This window comes from Culex pipiens, chromosome 1 (assembly GCF_016801865.2).
Source record: "Culex pipiens pallens isolate TS chromosome 1, TS_CPP_V2, whole genome shotgun sequence".
Lineage (NCBI taxonomy): Eukaryota > Metazoa > Arthropoda > Insecta > Diptera > Culicidae > Culex > Culex pipiens.
The window spans coordinates 114,523,905-114,542,442 of NC_068937.1; the positions used below are offsets into that span (position 1 = coordinate 114,523,905).

Below are 18,538 nucleotides of genomic sequence, written 5' to 3' on the forward strand. Positions count from 1 at the left end.
ACCCTGAGAGATTATTTTGAAACCCCACCGAGATATAGGTTAAGAACTCTTAATTGCACTCAAAGAGCTTTTAAGAAGTTCTTCTTGAGAGCTTAAGAGAACATTTACATGAACATATAGCTAAAATCGGGGTTTCCAATGAACCAATGTTTTCTACACATTATTCAAGCCAAAATCAAGAGATTTTTACCTAGCAACAAGCATAACATTGCTTTAAACGAAAATGCCATCTATAACAAGCTGAGTGCCGTTAAAAAGAGCTCATAGTGCCGATGCATGTCTGCTTGTGGGGTAATTTGGACATACCTGAAAGTCTACCTGTCAGACAAAAAAAAGTAAAAAGCTGGTTTACAATAATATTGAAATTTGAAGGGCTACAGAATGTAAAATTTAAAAATTGATATTTTCAAGTTAATAAGTTCTATATAAAGATTGATTTATATAAATCTTAACGATACCTTAATCACTAAAAACTATACTTGTGCCTAATCCAGAATCAATGTTTAAATCATTTCAGTATTAATGATTAAATTATGTATACTTCACTGAACTATTTGTTATCTTCCTATTGAATAATAGTTCTAGCACAAAATCATTATTCAAACCTTTGATAAAATATTGTGAGCAAACACTTCAAAATATAATGCAATTGAAGGATAAAAACATGCTCAAAAAATCAAATGTTAAACTTATTCTTCAACATGTGTCCAAATTACCCCACAAAAGGTGTCCATATTACCCCACAAAGTATGTCCATATTACCCCACAAGGCATGTCCAAATTACCCCATAAGGCATGTCCAAATTACCCCATAGGGGTGTTCATATTACCCCCACACAAAAATGTGGGGGTAATTTGGACACCTTTTGATTATTGCGATAAAAATTGGTTTTTCATCAAAACTTATCGAAATGAATGACATTTTTCCATCAAATATGGTCTCTATTATCCTCTGGTGTCATCCACATTCCTTTAAAATATCCATACAGCCCGTGGCAGAGCAATTTCCTTAGGGTGTCCAAATTACCCCACACTCCCCTATGCTTAAAAAACTTTGTGGGACTGGAAAAAATATAGTTCAGGTATCTCAAATGAGTCAAATGCGAGTTACCATATCAATATTATAACTACTCTAAATACTGGCTCTTCTGATAGAACATGCTGCTGCTGCACAAAGATCTTTGGCAAAGATCATTTTTCAACATTTGTAGTTTAAACGTTAAAGCAGCCAGGCCTACTGCGTAAAGTTTACCACAGAAATGATTCGTTGAAGTGAGTTGAGCTTGAGCACGGAGTGTTCAAGCAACAACACAAATCTGAATCTACCAGGGAGGGAGACCGTACTCGTTGAGAGCATCATGTTTTAAGAAGTTTTTGTACTCCGGGACCCTGTGGGATGGGATTACAACTCTCTCTGTTCTAAACGTAATAAAAAAAACCCCTTTCCCTTCTCTTCCCTCAGGCCATCGTCGCGCTCACGTTCGCGCAGTACGCCGTGAAGCCATTCTTCCCGGAGTGTGACCCGCCGGACAATGCCGCCCGGCTGTTGGCCGCCGTCTGTCTGTGCTTCCTGACCGCCATCAACTGCATCTCGACCAAGTGGGCCATGAAAATCCAGGACGTGTTCACGCTGGCCAAGCTAACGGCCCTGATCAGCATCATATTGGCAGGGGTTTGGTTCTTGTCCACCGAGGAGACGGAAAACTTTGACAACGCCTGGGAGGGCGATTACGGACTGTCCAATTTGGCCTATGCGTTCTATTCCGGACTGTTTGCCTTTGGCGGGTGGAACTATTTGAACTTTGTCACCGAGGAGCTTGAGAATCCCTACAAGTTAGAGCTCTAATAGCTATCTTCAATAATTTTACTAATTTCCATCATAATTTATTCAGGAACCTCCCGCGTGCCATCTGGATCGCTATGCCCATGGTCACCGGCATCTACGTGCTCGTCAACTTGGCTTACTTTGCCGTCGTTTCCCGCCAGGACATGCTCACTTCGATTGCGGTCGCCGTTAGCTTCGGAAACCGGATGTTCGGCGCCGTTGCTTGGCTCATACCGATTTTCGTAGCGCTCAGTTGCTTCGGTGGCGTCAACGGAATTCTGTTCACCTCGGCGCGGCTGTTCTCGACCGGCGCGCAGGAGGGACACCTGCCGGCGTGGTTCTCGCTGGTGCACGTCAACCGACAGACGCCTATTCCGGCGTTGATATTTACCGTATGTTTTGAGCTAAACAATTCGAAAATTATTTAAACCAGCAACAAATCTTTGTTTTAGTGCGCAACCTCGATCCTCACGCTGTTCTCCGCCGACGTGGTTGCTTTGATCAACTATTTCAGCCAGATTTTGTGGCTCTCGGTTGCAGCCTGCATCGCCGGCCTGCTATGGTTGCGAGTAACAAAGTGAGTTTCAAAGCTATTAAAACTTTAAAACTATTGAAAAACATGTTTCGTCCCCGCCAGACCCAACATGCCCCGCCCCATCCGGGTGAACCTGGCCCTGCCCATCATCTTCCTGACCTGCTGCCTGGTGCTGGTGCTACTTCCCTCGTTCTCCGAGCCGCTGAACCTGATCATCGGCGTCGGCATCACGCTGACCGGCGTACCCGTGTACTACGTGTGCGTCGTGCGGAGCAAGGACAAACGCAAGCGAAACTACCTGATGGCCAAAATCGAGCGCGGTTGCCAGATCCTGTTCAACGCGGCGTTCGTCGACTGTCACCACGACCGGAAGGACGACCGGGAAATGTCCGACATGCAGACGAGCATCGTGGACGAAAAGAACGTGTACAACTAAAGGAGCTGGTTATCTCTCTCTATGTCTTTTTTCTGATTATTTGATTTCTTTACAGTAAGTTTTCATACGAAAGCGAGGTTAAACAAAGTTCGCTAGCATTTATAGAAATATTGTTCGCATTTTGAGCTAAGAACCGAATACATTTAGTTAGGCGTTGATATAGTGATGATTTTCTCTTAGCATAGCTGTTAGTGTTACTTTTGGACATTTATATTTTACTGCTGAAGCAAGTTTTTGGAAAAGAAACGCGCAAAGTGCACGAGATTGATTGGCAGCATTATTTGCATGAGAAAATAACTTTACTGTCTACTTATATACAAACAGGAATATATTGATGTAAGATCTGATCAAGAACAAAATATACACACAGTTTACAGCTAAAGTAATACTTTATAAGTGTACACAATCTACATTTACAAGACAAATCGATGTACTTAATAAAATGCCAAATAAAAAATATCGTCTCAGTCTTTATCTGAATCCAAAAAACGTATCACACCCAATTATCCAAAGCCCTCAGAAAAAATAACTTCAGATACCGTAATCTGGGGTGAATCGGGACTACAGTCTGAATAGGGACAGCAGTTTTTAGAGCACTTAAAGCTTTTAAATTTGGAAATGAATGTACACATTTTGTTGGTCTGTTCTCACCGAAACCAACCAGAAAAATCAAAATATTGTGCTCCAACATGGTTAAAACTGCTGTCCCAATTCGCCCCATGTGTCGCGATTGACCCCAGTTAACGGTAATCGAAACCCGAAACCGAAATTTTGTTCTCTTGTTATAGGTTGTTTAGCTTAAATACAGTCGACTCTCTGGCTGTCGATCTTCTCGATATCTATAATTCTCCATCTATCGATGAATTCTTCAGCCCTTTCAATCTGCATACTTCAATTATCTTCATTCCTCGATATTTTCCCTTGCTTGAAAGATCTCTTCCTCGACGGTCCCTTGGATTCTGTTTGCTTTAAAAATCTCTTCCGGTTGTCAATAATTTCACTTTCTCATGGCTTGCATAGACATTTTTCTTGGCGAAACGAAGCTTTGAAGGGTGTTTGACATTAGTTAGTTTTTTGTTTGATGGACGTTGCCATGATTCTCTCCCATAGCTGGCTATCAAGAAAAAAATCGAGTCTATATTTTGCATCGTTCTGTAAACTGATGATTCTCTTCCTCGATGGTCCCTTGGATATTGACAACTAGAGAGTCGACTGTATAACCTCAAAAATGCTCTTAAGGACCGACTTCTTGTTGCAAAAATTAGCATGCTTTAAAAATAATTAAATTCGATTTGAGCATGAACAAGGTTGACTGCCAATGAGCTGCTACTCCGTTCACCGACAGTTCTCGGGCATAACACAACTAATCAAGACGATTCTTTTTTTTCAGTGATTTGTTAGGATGTCTAGATGATCCTAAAACTTTGCAAAACTCAATTTGATCAAATCTGTATTTTTTGCGATAAGAAACAGCGTTCAAACTTTTTTTTAGCGTGTAAAAATAAGTTCGCTAAAAAATCCACGTTGTTTTAAAAAAAGGTGGCACGATGTTTATGGTCCCAAAAATACAGATTTGTTCAAATCAAGTTTTGACAAATTTTAGGATCATCTGGACATTCTTACAAATCACTGGAAACAGGAATCGTCCCGATTGGTTGAGTTATGCCTGAGAACCAGCGAGTTGAAGTTACCGTTCCAACTTTGTTGGGAGGCTTGAACGTCCGTGTAAGTTGGACATGCGTTGGGCGTTCCAGTGTTAGAAAATGCGCCATGCTACGCCGAACTAAATTCCCAAAACGCTAGCATCCCTTCATCCTCAAAAATTCCATTTTGTACCTCACCTCACCTCAGAACTCAAAATAATATTTTTTTCGGAACTATTTTTTAAAACACTATTCTACAAATTCTCCGGGCTAGTATACCAGTGAAAAATTTAAAGCCTAATTATGGAAAAAAATATGTTATAATAAGATTCTACATAGTTTCTGGCTTCTAAAACCAACTCTGGAGCAACATTTGAAAAGGGCGCATAATTAGCATATTTAGCAAACCCCGCATTGGTAGAAGGTAGCTGGAAAGGCAAGCTATTGTTAGCAATAATAGTTTTGTGAAAAAATTATAGTTGTTTCGGAATTGTCGAAATAGTTCCAACTGTCAAAATGCCTATCCGCCCTTTGCTCGTGTTGCTCCAGAACTATTACAAACTGACAATCTGGAACAACACGAGAAAAGGGCGGATAAGTATTTTGACAGTTTGAACTATTTTGCTTATTCCTTCGGCTTCAGGAAACATTTTCACAAAACCCGAAGTATAAAACAATAGCTGGGTCCCGCAACACTTCGGGGTTTGCTAAATAGTTACCGTAATCTGGGGTGAATCGGGACTACAGTCTGAATAGGGACAGCAGTTTTTAGAGCACTTAAAGCTTTTAAATTTGGAAATGGATGTACACATTTTATTGGCCTGAGTCTGTTCTAACCGAAACCAACCAGAAAAATCAAAATATTGTGCTCCAACATAGTTAAAACTGCTGTCCCAATTCGCCCCATGTGTCCCGATTGACCCCAGTTTACGGTACTCATTGTCTTGGAATTTTCAAAATATGTGCAGCTGTTAAAATGCTTATGCGCCCTTTTCAAATGTTGCTCCAGCAATGATTTATAAACTCAATATATGATGAAAGCGAAGTATTAACTGCACTGCCCACCATTGAAAAAACGGCTAATATCCACTTTTGCCAAAAACGAGATGTTTGCACTAGGTGATAGAGGATGTTCCAACGCATCTTCTGGAACTTGAATTTCACTGAAATAGTGTTTAGACTTGGCTGGCGATGCGAAAAACCAAACGGCTAATATGCCACTTTTATGGGAAATTGCCTTGACGGAGATTTTGTGACAAACACTAAAACGCGTTTTTCTCGGAATACTTGATTTGGCATAATAGCCGAATTTTCAATTGGGTCCTAAAATGAAGCTTAGATTGGTGATATTATTGTTTACAGCGATAAAGCTTATTTTTCTGAGTACAATGACCCTTTGTACGACCACAAAGAGTTGAAAATGGATTTTTAAATCAATTTTGAAAAATTAACCGCGCGGTCCTTCTTGACAGAAAAGCTCCTACTTGACAGCTCGTTCCAAGGGGACCATAGTAGATCCATCGAAAAAATGTTGTCTTGTCAAAAAAAAATTTTGCGTTAAAATGAAAAAAAAGTGATCAGAAATGGTTTTTAATCGTGTTTTTTACCGTTGCACATAAAAATTGACATAGGGCTTTAGTACCCAATTGGGTCCTAAAATGAAGCATAGATTGCTGATATTATTGTTTACAGCGATAAAGCTTATTTTTCTGAGTACAATGACCTCGACAATGACCCTTTGTACGACCACAAAGAGTTTAAAATGGATTTTTAAATCAATTTTGAAAAATTAACCTCGCGGTCCATCTTGACAGAAAAGCTCCTACTTGACAGCTCGTTTCAAGGGGACCATAGTTGATCCATCGAAAAAATGTTGTCTAGTCAAAAAAAAAATTTTGCATTAAAATGAAAAATAGTGATCAGAAATGGTTTTTAATCGTGTTTTTTACCGTTGTACATAAAAATTGACATAGGGCTTTAGTACCCAATTATGGGCAGAATAAACCGAAAAAGCATGCTTTCGAACACCTCAACCCGAAAAAATACACCTGAAAACCGCCTCCGGAAACACGGAATATCTCCGGTGGTCAGGAACCAGCCGACGCATGCCTCGGCTATTTTACACGTTCAATCTAAATGGCTTGTGTTGGAAACTATTAAATTTTCTTGTGAATCATTAATAAGTCGAGGTGATCACAAATTTTAACTCTTAATTTTGAAATATAAAAAATAAAAACATATTACATATTATTAAATATGTAAATGTTTTTAAAACAGAGCTTAAATTTTGAGTTATACACGCTTGGTTTTTGTTTAAATTAGTTTTGCGTGTTGAAAATTTATCAAATTTATTTTGTTTACAGCGGCACGCTAACCTGTCAAAATTCTTGGCGTTTGTAAACAGAATGCTTTTTTAGAAGTTTGCATTTCCAAATCGCGTCCAGGTTTAATAAATCAGAATTCGGCTGATATTTGAGTGAATATAGTGTTAAAAAGTGGTTTGATCAAACGCCAACAACTCCACCATGTCGATAGAAATCGAATCTGCCGAGTAAGTGTTTGCTTCATGCCACAATCGACTAGTTCTTCCAACAATCGATTTTCTTCCCCCCGTCACAGCGTAATCCGTCTGATCCAGCAGTACCTGAAGGAGTCGAACCTGCACAAAACGCTGCAAACCCTGCAGGAGGAGACCGGCGTTTCGCTCAACACCGTCGACAGCGTGGAGGGCTTCGTGTCGGACATCCACAACGGCCACTGGGACACGGTGCTGAAGGCGATCCAGTCGCTGAAGCTGCCGGACAAGAAGCTGATCGATTTGTACGAGCAGGTGGTGCTGGAGTTGATCGAGTTGCGCGAGCTGGGTGCGGCCCGGTCGTTGCTGCGCCAAACCGATCCGATGATTATGCTGAAGCAGCAGGAAGCCGAGCGTTACATTCATCTTGAGAACATGCTTCAGAGGGCGTATTTTGACCCGCGCGAGGCTTATCCGGAGGGAGGAAGCAAGGAGAAGCGACGGGCGGCGATTGCCACTGCGTTGGCGGGGGAAGTTTCGGTGGTTCCTTCGTCGAGGTTGTTGGCCTTGCTTGGGCAGGCACTCAAGTGGCAGCAGCACCAGGGATTGTTGCCCCCCGGAACGACGATCGATTTGTTCCGTGGTAAAGCGGCCATTCGTGACCAGGAAGACGAGAGTTTTCCCACGCAGTTGGCGCGACAGATCAAGTTTGGGCAGAAAAGTCACGTCGAGTGCGCGCATTTCTCGCCGGATGGTCAGTACCTGGTTACGGGCAGCGTCGACGGATTTATCGAGGTTTGGAATTTCACCACCGGTAAAATCCGTAAGGATTTAAAGTATCAGGCGCAGGACAACTTTATGATGATGGAACAGGCCGTGCTGGCGATGTCGTTTTCACGTGACTCGGAAATGTTGGCCACCGGAGCGCAGGATGGGCAAATCAAAGTTTGGAAGCTGCTTACCGGTCAATGTCTACGGCGGTTTGAAAAGGCTCACAGCAAGGGTGTCACCTGTCTGCAGTTCTCTCGGGACAACAGTCAAATTTTAACCGCCTCGTTCGATCACCTGATTCGTCTGTACGGCCTTAAATCCGGTAAAATGTTGAAAGAGTTCCGCGGTCACACGTCCTTCGTCAACGAAGCTGTCTTCTCTCCGGATGGTCACAACGTGCTGAGCGCATCCTCGGACGGTTCCGTCAAAATCTGGTCCCTCAAAACAACCGAATGCGTGTCAACGTTCAAAGCTCTCGGCAGCGACCTGGCCGTCAACTCGGTCCTGATGCTCCCTAAGAACCCGGAACACTTTGTAGTCTGCAACCGGTCCAACACGGTCGTCATCATGAACATGCAGGGCCAAATCGTGCGTTCGTTCTCGTCCGGTAAGCGCGAGGGAGGTTCGTTCATCTGCGCTACGATTTCACCCCGCGGGGAGTTTATCTACTGTGCCGGCGAAGATCTGGTGTTGTACTGCTTCTCCGTTACGTCCGGCAAGCTCGAGCGAACGTTGAACGTGCACGAAAAGGACGTCATCGGGCTGACGCATCACCCGCACCAGAATCTGCTCGCCACGTACAGCGAGGATGGGCTGCTGAAGATGTGGAAGCCGTAAGGGGATAGAATTAAGGTTAAGAATTATAATTACATGCTATGTGTAGGAATGACGTGTGAAATAAAACGAATTGTGAAAATAATTTCGCTTTTTATTTAATTTCTGAAAAAAATATTTTCTAAATTGCAAGCTTTTAGACTATAATTTCAATGTGTTTTGTGTCAAGCATAAAACATTCAAAAATAGGTCGGATTGTTGATTTTTTTATAAATTCAAAAAAAAACAACTTCTTGCCGGTTTACTTACAAAAATGAATGTAAGCTCTACTGCTCAAAAAAAGTATTTATTATCAAAATTTTGTCTAAAAAGACTAGTTTGTTTAACATCTTTTTTTAAATAAACTAGTAAATTTGACCCACAGTGCGCTGCAACAGTACACGCGTACCGCAACCAATAAAAACCTAACACCACTGTAAAGAAACACCACACGGTAAACAAAAAAAATCACCGAGAACTGTCAAAATCAGCCGGCAACTGTTTATGTTTGACTGTTTACGTTTGCGTTTGCGGGTGCGTTTGTGCAACATCTCGCGGGCACTGCTCTCAAGAGGCATGTTGGAAAAATGTTGCGGTATTTTGCACAACTTCGACGGTTTAGCAGCAAAAAGAGTGATTTCTCGTTTATTACGACGCCAATATTCTACGTGAATGCCGGTGAGTATTAACCAGACTTTAAAACTCCGTACACAACATCCGCCATTGCATGCTGATCGAGATAGCACAACAAAATCACTTCAAGTACGGATTCAAGAATCACCCAAACAAAACTGATCTACATCGTCGACAACACCTTCGACGTTCGAGTTCACGATCTCCCGCTAGACCTACCAAACAGCCAGATAGACGAAGCAATGCGAGAGCACGGTGCAGTACTTACAATCAGGGACGAGGTTTGGAGAAACTTCTTCAGCGTGTGCCGAATGGTGTGTGATTGCTGAAGATGAAGTTGTCCAAGCCAAGTGTCCCTTGGTAAATACACTTGCAAGATCACCAACCAAATATCCGCATACCAAAAGGCTGCGCAGAGGCAGCTTACAAAAAAACCAGGCCACACTGCATCCAGCCCAACCAACAATCGTTGAATCCCAACCGTTGTTCTCATCACTAGGGACCAGGGTTGTAAAAATATCAAATTTTCAGTTCTCAGCGGCTTCAATTATCATGCCCGTAATCTCGAAATGAAACGGGAAATTTTCAACAAATTTCCCGGGAAATCCCGGGAATTCCCGGGAAATTCTAAATTAATCGAAAATTGTTCTGATCCTGGTTTTGGTCAATATTTTGCAACAAAATAGTATTAAATAGCAATTCTAATGGTCAGAGTAAGTGTAAGGTTCACTTAATGCCTTGGCTGCTTGTAAAAAAAAAACATACAACTTCAGGAAAATATATAAATTTTCTAAATTCGTTCGCTCAAAATATAATGATTAGTATTTAGTATTGATAAGAAATAGCCAGGTATATGTTTTTCATGGCAAATATTTTATTCAGAACAAATCTTACTGGATTAATCTCATGAATAAATATATAAGCATTGAATTTACCTTAATATCTGCTATTCACTCGAAATACCATTTTTATGTAATTACAACTTCCAGTTTTCAAATGTTTGGAGCGAGTATTTGAAATATGTTTACATTTTTTGAAGTAGTTTTTTAATGATATTTTTAATGATTCGGCCTAATAAAAGACTTCGGTAAAAAGAATTTTCATAGAAAAAAAAAGTTGTTTAGTAGTTTCAGATTTAAACTTTACGCCCTTGGTACGCTAAAAAAATGAGTTCGCGTAAACGTGAACAGAGCTCATGCCAACGGGAATCAGGAAGAAAACTATTCAACTTTTATAGTGCATTGCACCATGAAAGTGAACAGTTTTCTTCCTGGTTCCCGTTGGCATGAGCTCTGTTCACGTTTACGCGAACTCATTTTTTTGAGTGTAGCTCAAGTGCTCTATAAATTTTTAACTTTTGACTGTAATTTCTCGAATACTTTTGAACAAATTAACCTAATAATTTGGTAATGGGAAACAAAACAAAAAAAAATCAATTTTGATCTTGGCGGGAAGAGTTACCTTATTTTCAAATGATATAACAAGATTTTTTGCTTAAAAAGCTTACCAAAATTTTAATAGTTTATTTTTAATATCGTAAGTTTATTCATAATATCGTACAAGATCTATACCTAGTTGTGAATGCTTCAGAAATTATTATCATCTGAAATAAATCTTGACATAAAATTTTTAGACGAACTGATAAGTTCAATAAGAACAGTAAATTGAATTTATTAAAATAAGTTTTTTTATTTAGATTTTTTTTTTTTTTGAGAGTTTAAAAAATGTACCAGAAAGTTGAGAAAATGTATACTTCCACTTGAATTTCGGGAATTCCCGGGAAATTTACAAATTTCCCGGGAAACGGGAAATATATTTTTTCGGGAAATCCCGGGAATTCCCGGGAATTTTTTTTCCCGGGACGGGAAATTGGACGCTCTAATCCGGACTGTTTCTGCGGACCTAAAACTATGGTTCCAGTCATTAAACATTAATCCATTACCTTGTCCTGAACCACCTTTTTGCATTTTCGAAGGAGAGCGAAGTGGGACAGCTGTTTTAACCTTGTTACTGTACAATATTTGGATATTTTTGATTAGTTTCGAATAGAACAGACACAGAGCAACAAAAAAAAATGCATTGGTTTCCAAATTTCAAGCTTTTAAGTGCTCTGTTGTCCCTATTCAGACTGAAGTCCCAATTCGCCCCAGTTTAAGGTGCTTTATCTACGCTCAAGGTGGAATAGGCAACGAAATAACCTGGGAATTCGAACGCTGAAACCTTCGAAAGAATCTATTGAAAACAACATCTAAAAAGTTCTCTATAGTTTCGTAAATTAGGTATTTCGCGATTTTTTATTATTCTTTTTTGTTTGGATGACATTTTATGAAAAAAATAAAGCAATTTTGCTTCATTAGTTAATAGTTATCCATACAAGTCTGCATACAATTTGCGAGCTGGCCATGCAAAATAGGTACGTGAATTTACAAAAATGTATCTTGAGATGCAATTTTCTGATCGAATTGGTGTTTTGGCAAAAGTTGTAGATTATCCATTTCTTTATTTAACTTTTTCACTAAAAGTAGAATCACAAAATCGGTATTTTTTAATTTAAAAAAATATGTTTGATGAGACTCAAAAAGGCGTCTTTTGAGTAATAGTGCATAATGGTACCAAAAGCATGTTTAATCTCTCTTAGGTTATAAAATACTATATCAGGGTTGTTACGGACGGCGCGGATCGTGCGGATGGCGCGTTTCGCGCGGATTTGCTGGCTAATTTTGCTTAGGTGCGGATTTCGCGCGGATGTGAAATTTGGTTAATATTTAAAATAATTGAGAGAGATAAAATTACTTTCAAGTAATAAAGAAAAGTAGGGGAAATTCCCGTATGTTTGGCAGGTTAAGCACTCGCTCCTAACTACATCCAATTTGCTGATTTTCACTATTTAAACAACTAATTTTGCAAAACTTATGATAGAAACTTGCTTGCTCACTTCTTATTGACCTATTTATCACTCGATTTCAGTTGAAAACGCTTTTAATTAGCTTTTATTGATTGTCAAAGTTCTGACCTGCCAACATTAGAGGCACGCTGGAATTAGATGTTGTTCCCCTATTATCAGGGAATCAGGGATTTTTTTAAATCTGTTTCGATTTCTGTTACTGAAACAAAATTGAGTTTTCTTCCGAAAATTTTTGTTTGTATTTTCTTAATAAAAAACGTCAAAAAAAATCTTCATGAAGAGATTATTTTTTTAAATGTATTGATGAGGATTTCTTAAACAAATTTATTACTACACTCAACTAATTATGAGTTTTGAATATCGTTCTTTTTAAACTTTTTTATTGTTTATTTTATCAAGGATTTCAATCATGTGAATCATTTTTCAAACTTTACTCGAAGTTGTATACCAGGATGTTTGAAAAATGATTATTGGGGCTTGTTTCCGTGGCCGTACTGTGCTCAAATGCGGATGCTGGCTCTTCGCCGTTGAATTGTAGTGAAACCCACCCCATAGAAAGATTTTTTTCTAGATTTCTTGGGGAAAAAATAAAAGATAAAACATTCAAAAATGAAAGATACAATAATCAAAGCTCGAAGATTCAGAAATCAAAAATATTTTTGATTTTTATAGTCTTTTTTTACTAAAAACTTAAAAATTAGAATACAAATATTCAAATATACGAAATTTTATAAATTTATAATTTAAAAAAAAATTAAATTCAAAACTAGAAAAATTTTGGAATTCAACATTTAAACAAATTAATTCAAATTCATCTTAAAAATTTAAAAATTTAAAGAGCCAAAAATGATAAATTCTAAAAATTAAAATCGACCAAGAGAACAAAAAATAAATACATGCTCAAATTCTTAAATTCTTAATTTCCTAAATTCTTCAATTCTTAAATTCTTAAATTCTTAAATTCTTAAATTCTTAAATTCTTAAATTCTTAAATTCTTAAATTCTTAAATTCTTAAATTCTTAAATTCTTAAATTCTTAAATTCTTAAATTCTTAAATTCTTAAATTCTTAAATTCTTAAATTCTTAAATTCTTAAATTCTTAAATTCTTAAATTCTTAAATTCTTAAATTCTTAAATTCTTAAATTCTTAAATTCTTAAATTCTTAAATTCTTAAATTCTTAAATTCTTAAATTCTTAAATTCTTAAATTCTTAAATTCTTAAATTCTTAAATTCTTAAATTCTTAAATTCTTAAATTCTTAAATTCTTAAATTCTTAAATTCTTAAATTCTTAAATTCTTAAATTCTTAAATTCTTAAATTCTTAAATTCTTAAATTCTTAAATTCTTAAATTCTTAAATTCTTAAATTCTTAAATTCTTAAATTCTTAAATTCTTAAATTCTTAAATTCTTAAATTCTTAAATTCTTAAATTCTTAAATTCTTAAATTCTTAAATTCTTAAATTCTTAAATTCTTAAATGCTTAAATTCTTAAATTCTTAAATTCTTAAATTTTTAAATTCTTAAATTCTTAAATTCTTAAATTCTTAAATTCTTAAATTCTTAAATTCTTAAATTATTAAATTCTTAAATTCTTAAATTATTAAATTCTTTAATTCTTTAATTCTTTAATTCTTTAATTCTTTAATTCTTTAATTCTTTAATTCTATAATTCTTTAATTCTTTAATTCTTTAATTCTTTAATTCTTTAATTCTTTAATTCTTTAATTCTTTAATTCTTTAATTCTTTAATTCTTTAATTCTTTAATTCTTTAATTCTGTAATTCTTTAATTCTTTAATTCTTTAATTCTTTAATTCTTTAATTCTTTAATTCTTTAATTCTTTAATTCTTTAATTCTTTAATTCTTTAATTCTTTAATTCTTTAATTCTTTAATTCTTTAATTCTTTAATTCTTTAATTCTTTAATTCTTTAATTCTTTAATTCTTTAATTCTTTAATTCTTTAATTCTTTAATTCTTTAATTCTTTAATTCTTTAATTCTTTAATTCTTTAATTCTTTAATTCTTTAATTCTTTAATTCTTTAATTCTTTAATTCTTTAATTCTTTAATTCTTTAATTCTTTAATTCTTTAATTCTTTAATTCTTTAATTCTTTAATTCTTTAATTCTTTAATTCTTTAATTCTTTAATTCTTTAATTCTTTAATTCTTTAATTCTTTAATTCTTTAATTCTTTAATTCTTTAATTCTTTAATTCTTTAATTCTTTAATTCTTTAATTCTTTAATTCTTTAATTCTTTAATTCTTTAATTCTTTAATTCTTTAATTCTTTAATTCTTTAATTCTTTAATTCTTTAATTCTTTAATTCTTTAATTCTTTAATTCTTTAATTCTTTAATTCTTTAATTCTTTAATTCTTTAATTCTTTAATTCTTTAATTCTTAAATTCTTTAATTCTTTAATTCTTTAATTCTTTAATTCTTTAATTCTTTAATTCTTTAATTCTTTAATTCTTTAATTCTTTAATTCTTTAATTCTTTAATTCTTTAATTCTTTAATTCTTTAATTCTTTAATTCTTTAATTCTTTAATTCTTTAATTCTTAAATTCTTAAATTCCTTATATATTCCTTAATAATACAAATTTGGTGGTTCGATTTTCATGAGTGACTCTTTGGCGAGAATCATCAAGTACGAACTGTGTTTAAATTTTCAAATCCTTAGATTTATGATTTTCTAGGATTTTCAAATTTATAAATTTTAAAATCATTTTCATTCCATAAATTTTTGATTTTTTTTTATTTTTCATATTTATATTTCAAAATGTTTTAATTCATATTTAGAATTTCTCTTTTTGCCAAAATTATTGTTATGGCTTTTCCCTCTGGTTTACTTCATCCTAGCAAAAATAAATTTGTCCATAAAATTTTCGGCGTTTCAAGATTTTGCGTTCTGAGATTCGACCTCATGCGGTTATTCTTGATATAAAATTGCGTTTATTGAATACAATTTTATTTAATCATTTGTGATTGTTGTGTTCCTTTTGATGGATCTCTTGATTTTTGTTCCAAAATATATTTTTTTAATTCATAAAAAATAAACTCTCTTGTATATTTGACGCGATTGGGTTTTGGGACGGCGCGGATTTGGCGCGGATTTTTTTTCGACTTCTCCGTAACAGCCCTGAATACTATATGAAAGAAAGCTACACCTGAACAAATATTTCTTAAGAGCTTCTTACAATTTTCATGCTTAGACTTTGCAAATCGAGCAATCAGTTTCTAAGATACAGCCTCCAAGTGTTCGAATCGATGAAAATAAATTCTCAAGTGTCACCCAAATAGCCTGTCATTTTCAAACGACGATATTTCGAAAACTATTGGATCCGATTTTCAGTGTTAAGAAATTAATCAAGCTTTAGTTTTCAAAAAGTCTATAAATAGATAATTCTACTCGTTTCATAGTTAATATCAAATTATATATTCTTTTAAATATTTTAAACAGAAAATCGAACCAAAAGTTCCCAAGATATCTTCAGTTGAAAGTTACAGGCTAGTTAGGTGACACTTTTCATTAATGTTCAGCGATTCAGTTTCTTTGTGAGGCTATAATTCCTTCTCAAGATACAGAATTTCATACATTTACATATCCATTTTGTATAACAAACAGGCTTGCCACAAATACAGATTTTTTTGGCACATACCAAACACTCAATCGAGTATAACATTAAAGAATAATATTCTTACCAAAAACTGAACATGCCAAAAGACGCAAACAATGTTTATCTTTTTGGCCAATTTAACAAAAACTGCTCAAATTTATTTTAACTGTAAAAAAAATTCGTTTGTGTTTCGGGTCTGTGCTGAAAAATCTGTATTTGTGGCAAGCCTGATAACAAACCCCCAAAATTGTATGTAAATTGCTTCTTTTGTTATAATAAAACACAAAGAATGTCGATTTGCGAAATCGTAAAAAAACACTAATTTCTCACTAAAAAGTAGATAAATTCACGAAAACCTTGAACCAGAAGACCAATAAAAATTCCCGTGAAATCCCCGCTTTCTAGCGCCCCACATTGGTCACCTCTATTCGGCGGTCATTGCCGACGCCATCCATCGCTTCAACGGCTTGCTGAACGATCCTAGCGGCGCTTCGCTGTTCAGCACCGGCACGGACGAGCACGGTACCAAAATTCAGCAAGCCGCCGCAAAGCACTCCGTCCCCGTGGCCACCTATTGCCAGCAAATCTCCGACCAGTACCGGTCGCTGTTCCGCGATTTCAACGTCGAACACTCACGCTTCATTCGGACAACCGACGATGACCACGCGGTCGCCGTTCAGAGCTTCTGGAAGGCTTTGGAGGCGAGTGGGAGCATTTATTCGGCGCAGTATTCCGGCTGGTATTGCGTACCGGACGAGACGTTTCTTACCGACAGTCAGCTCAAGGAGAACGATCAGGGTGTGAAGGTATCTGTGGATTCTGGACATCCGGTGGAATGGACCGAGGAGCGTAATTTTATGTTCCGTTTGGAACGCCACCAAGCAGACGTGCTGCACTGGATCAAGGGCTGCGAGGATCGAGTGGTTCCCGGGAAGTTCCAGAAGATCTTGCTCGACTTTTTGGAGGAACCACTGCCGGACATTTCGATTTCGCGACCTCAAGCTCGAGTATCGTGGGGTATTGAGGTCCCGGGAGACCCAACCCAGTCAGTTTACGTTTGGTTGGATGCCCTGGTCAACTATCTCACCGTCGCGGGTTATCCGCATCCAGAGTTCGGCCAGCGGTGGCCACCGACGGTGCAGGTACTAGGGAAGGACATCCTAAAATTCCACGGCATTTACTGGCCAGCGTTTTTGATAGCAGCTGGGTTGGAACCTCCACGGAAGCTGCTGGTTCACTCCCACTGGACGGTGGACAACCAGAAGATGTCCAAGAGCAAGCTGAACGTGGTCGATCCGAACGAACGGGCCAGCTTGTACACGCATGAGGGATTGCGATTCTTTTTGCTCAGAGAGGGCGTGGCGCATAGCGATGGAAGTGAGTATTTTGGTAGATGGTCAAGATTCTCAAGAATAACTGGACTTTGTTTTAGACTACAGTGACACCAAAGTGATGCGAATCTTGAACGCTGAACTAGCGGACACGTTTGGAAACCTGCTGTCACGGTGCTGTGGCAAGGCATTGAATCCGGAAGGTATTGTTCCAACTATGAATCCGGAAGTTTTCAATGAACTTGGAAAGTTGGAAATCACCAAAAAGATGCTTGATTTGTTGCATGCATTACCAGGTACATTTACATAAATATCCATGTAACATCTCACAGTAAACCTCAAATCCCCGCAGAGAAATGCCTCTCCCACTACCGCAACTTTAACTTCTACCTCGTGGTGGACAGCGTAATCCAGGTGCTCCATGCAACGAATAACTTCTTCGAAACCACCGCTCCGTGGAAGCTGAAGGCGCCCGAGCAGCGCGACCAGCTGAACACCATCTTGGCGCTAACGATGGAGGTTCTGCGGCAAACGGGGATCATAATGCAGCCTATCGTGCCCCAGCTGAGCGGGAAGTTACTGGATAAGTTGAGCGTTTCGCGGCACCGACGGCTGTGGCTAGATTTGCACGGGCAGTTTGACCGGAAGCAGAGATCTTTGGCGGAGATCGATGCCGTACTGTTTCGAAGGATAGTGCCGCCAAAGGTGGAAGAGGTTAAAGCGCCGAAGGCCAAGAAGGTTAAGAAAAGAAACTAGTGAGGGAATTAAAAGCGTTGTCTAATGATTAGTAGAATATTAAAATTTTATTTTGTCCGAAATCCTCGAGTGAGTGATCTTAAAATTACATTTCATTTAAAAAAGGTTTCTGCCTGTTCCACCACCCCAATTGACATCTGTCAAGAATATCACGTTGGCAGCTCTGCCAACGTGATCGCCAGTAGAGCTTTATGACGTTTCGCGTACGCACACTAGCGCACCATCTGATTTTGCTGGCCGGACAAAATTTAACCTCAATCTTGTTTGTGTACGTACACGCAATACATGCGCACGTAGAAACCTCTATACAACTTCACGCAGAAAAATGTTTTGCAGAATCAGCCTGTTCGAGGTTTGTTTCAACAAAATATTTGTTGAATATAATAAACACAAATTTTGCGTTGTAACAAACCTTGATTTTTTCAATTCCACAAAAGTCTTTTATTGTTTTGAAATGTTGCCTTTATGATTCGACAAAAATGCTAATTTTTTTGTTGATTTCAACATGCCTTATTTTTCTGCGTGTATGAAAATAAAACCTTAAATAAACCAAACGAACGTCTGATCGCCCTCTTTCTACAAACATCAACCAACGAGTCAACATCCTTAACCGAATCCGAAACAAAGAGGTATCTACGTGCGCATACGTACACGAAAAAGATTGAGGTTAAATTTTGTCCGGCCAGCAAAATCAAATAGTGCGTTAGTGTGTATACGCGAAACGTCATAAAGCTTTATAGAGTTATCTAAGCC

The 18,538-nt window shown here is 37.2% G+C and overlaps 4 protein-coding genes across 4 annotated transcripts in view; all 4 read left to right on the forward strand.

The window, feature by feature from the left end:
• LOC120427150 (Y+L amino acid transporter 2) overlaps positions 1-3,255 on the forward strand; it is a 32,354-nt gene extending 29,099 nt beyond the window's left edge. The window contains exons 4-7 of the mRNA XM_039592008.2: positions 1,463-1,833; positions 1,893-2,217; positions 2,278-2,402; positions 2,463-3,255. Coding sequence (XP_039447942.1) covers positions 1,463-1,833; positions 1,893-2,217; positions 2,278-2,402; positions 2,463-2,796 — 1,155 coding nt within the window. The 3' untranslated portion in view covers positions 2,797-3,255. The remainder of the gene's footprint in view (positions 1-1,462; positions 1,834-1,892; positions 2,218-2,277; positions 2,403-2,462) is intronic.
• The window catches only part of LOC120427162 (zinc finger protein 497-like), a 324,949-nt gene that overhangs the window by 204,011 nt on the left and 102,400 nt on the right, over positions 1-18,538 (forward strand). The window lies entirely within an intron of this gene.
• LOC120427158 (WD40 repeat-containing protein SMU1) lies at positions 6,829-8,644 on the forward strand. Its single transcript, XM_039592017.2, has 2 exons — positions 6,829-6,990; positions 7,059-8,644. The coding sequence occupies exons 1-2, from the start codon at positions 6,965-6,967 to the stop codon at positions 8,560-8,562; spliced, it is 1,530 nt and encodes a 509-aa protein (XP_039447951.1). The 5' UTR covers positions 6,829-6,964; the 3' UTR covers positions 8,563-8,644.
• LOC120427164 (methionine--tRNA ligase, mitochondrial) lies at positions 9,056-17,813 on the forward strand. Its single transcript, XM_039592023.2, has 4 exons — positions 9,056-9,216; positions 16,104-17,075; positions 17,131-17,325; positions 17,382-17,813. The coding sequence occupies exons 1-4, from the start codon at positions 9,126-9,128 to the stop codon at positions 17,783-17,785; spliced, it is 1,662 nt and encodes a 553-aa protein (XP_039447957.1). The 5' UTR covers positions 9,056-9,125; the 3' UTR covers positions 17,786-17,813.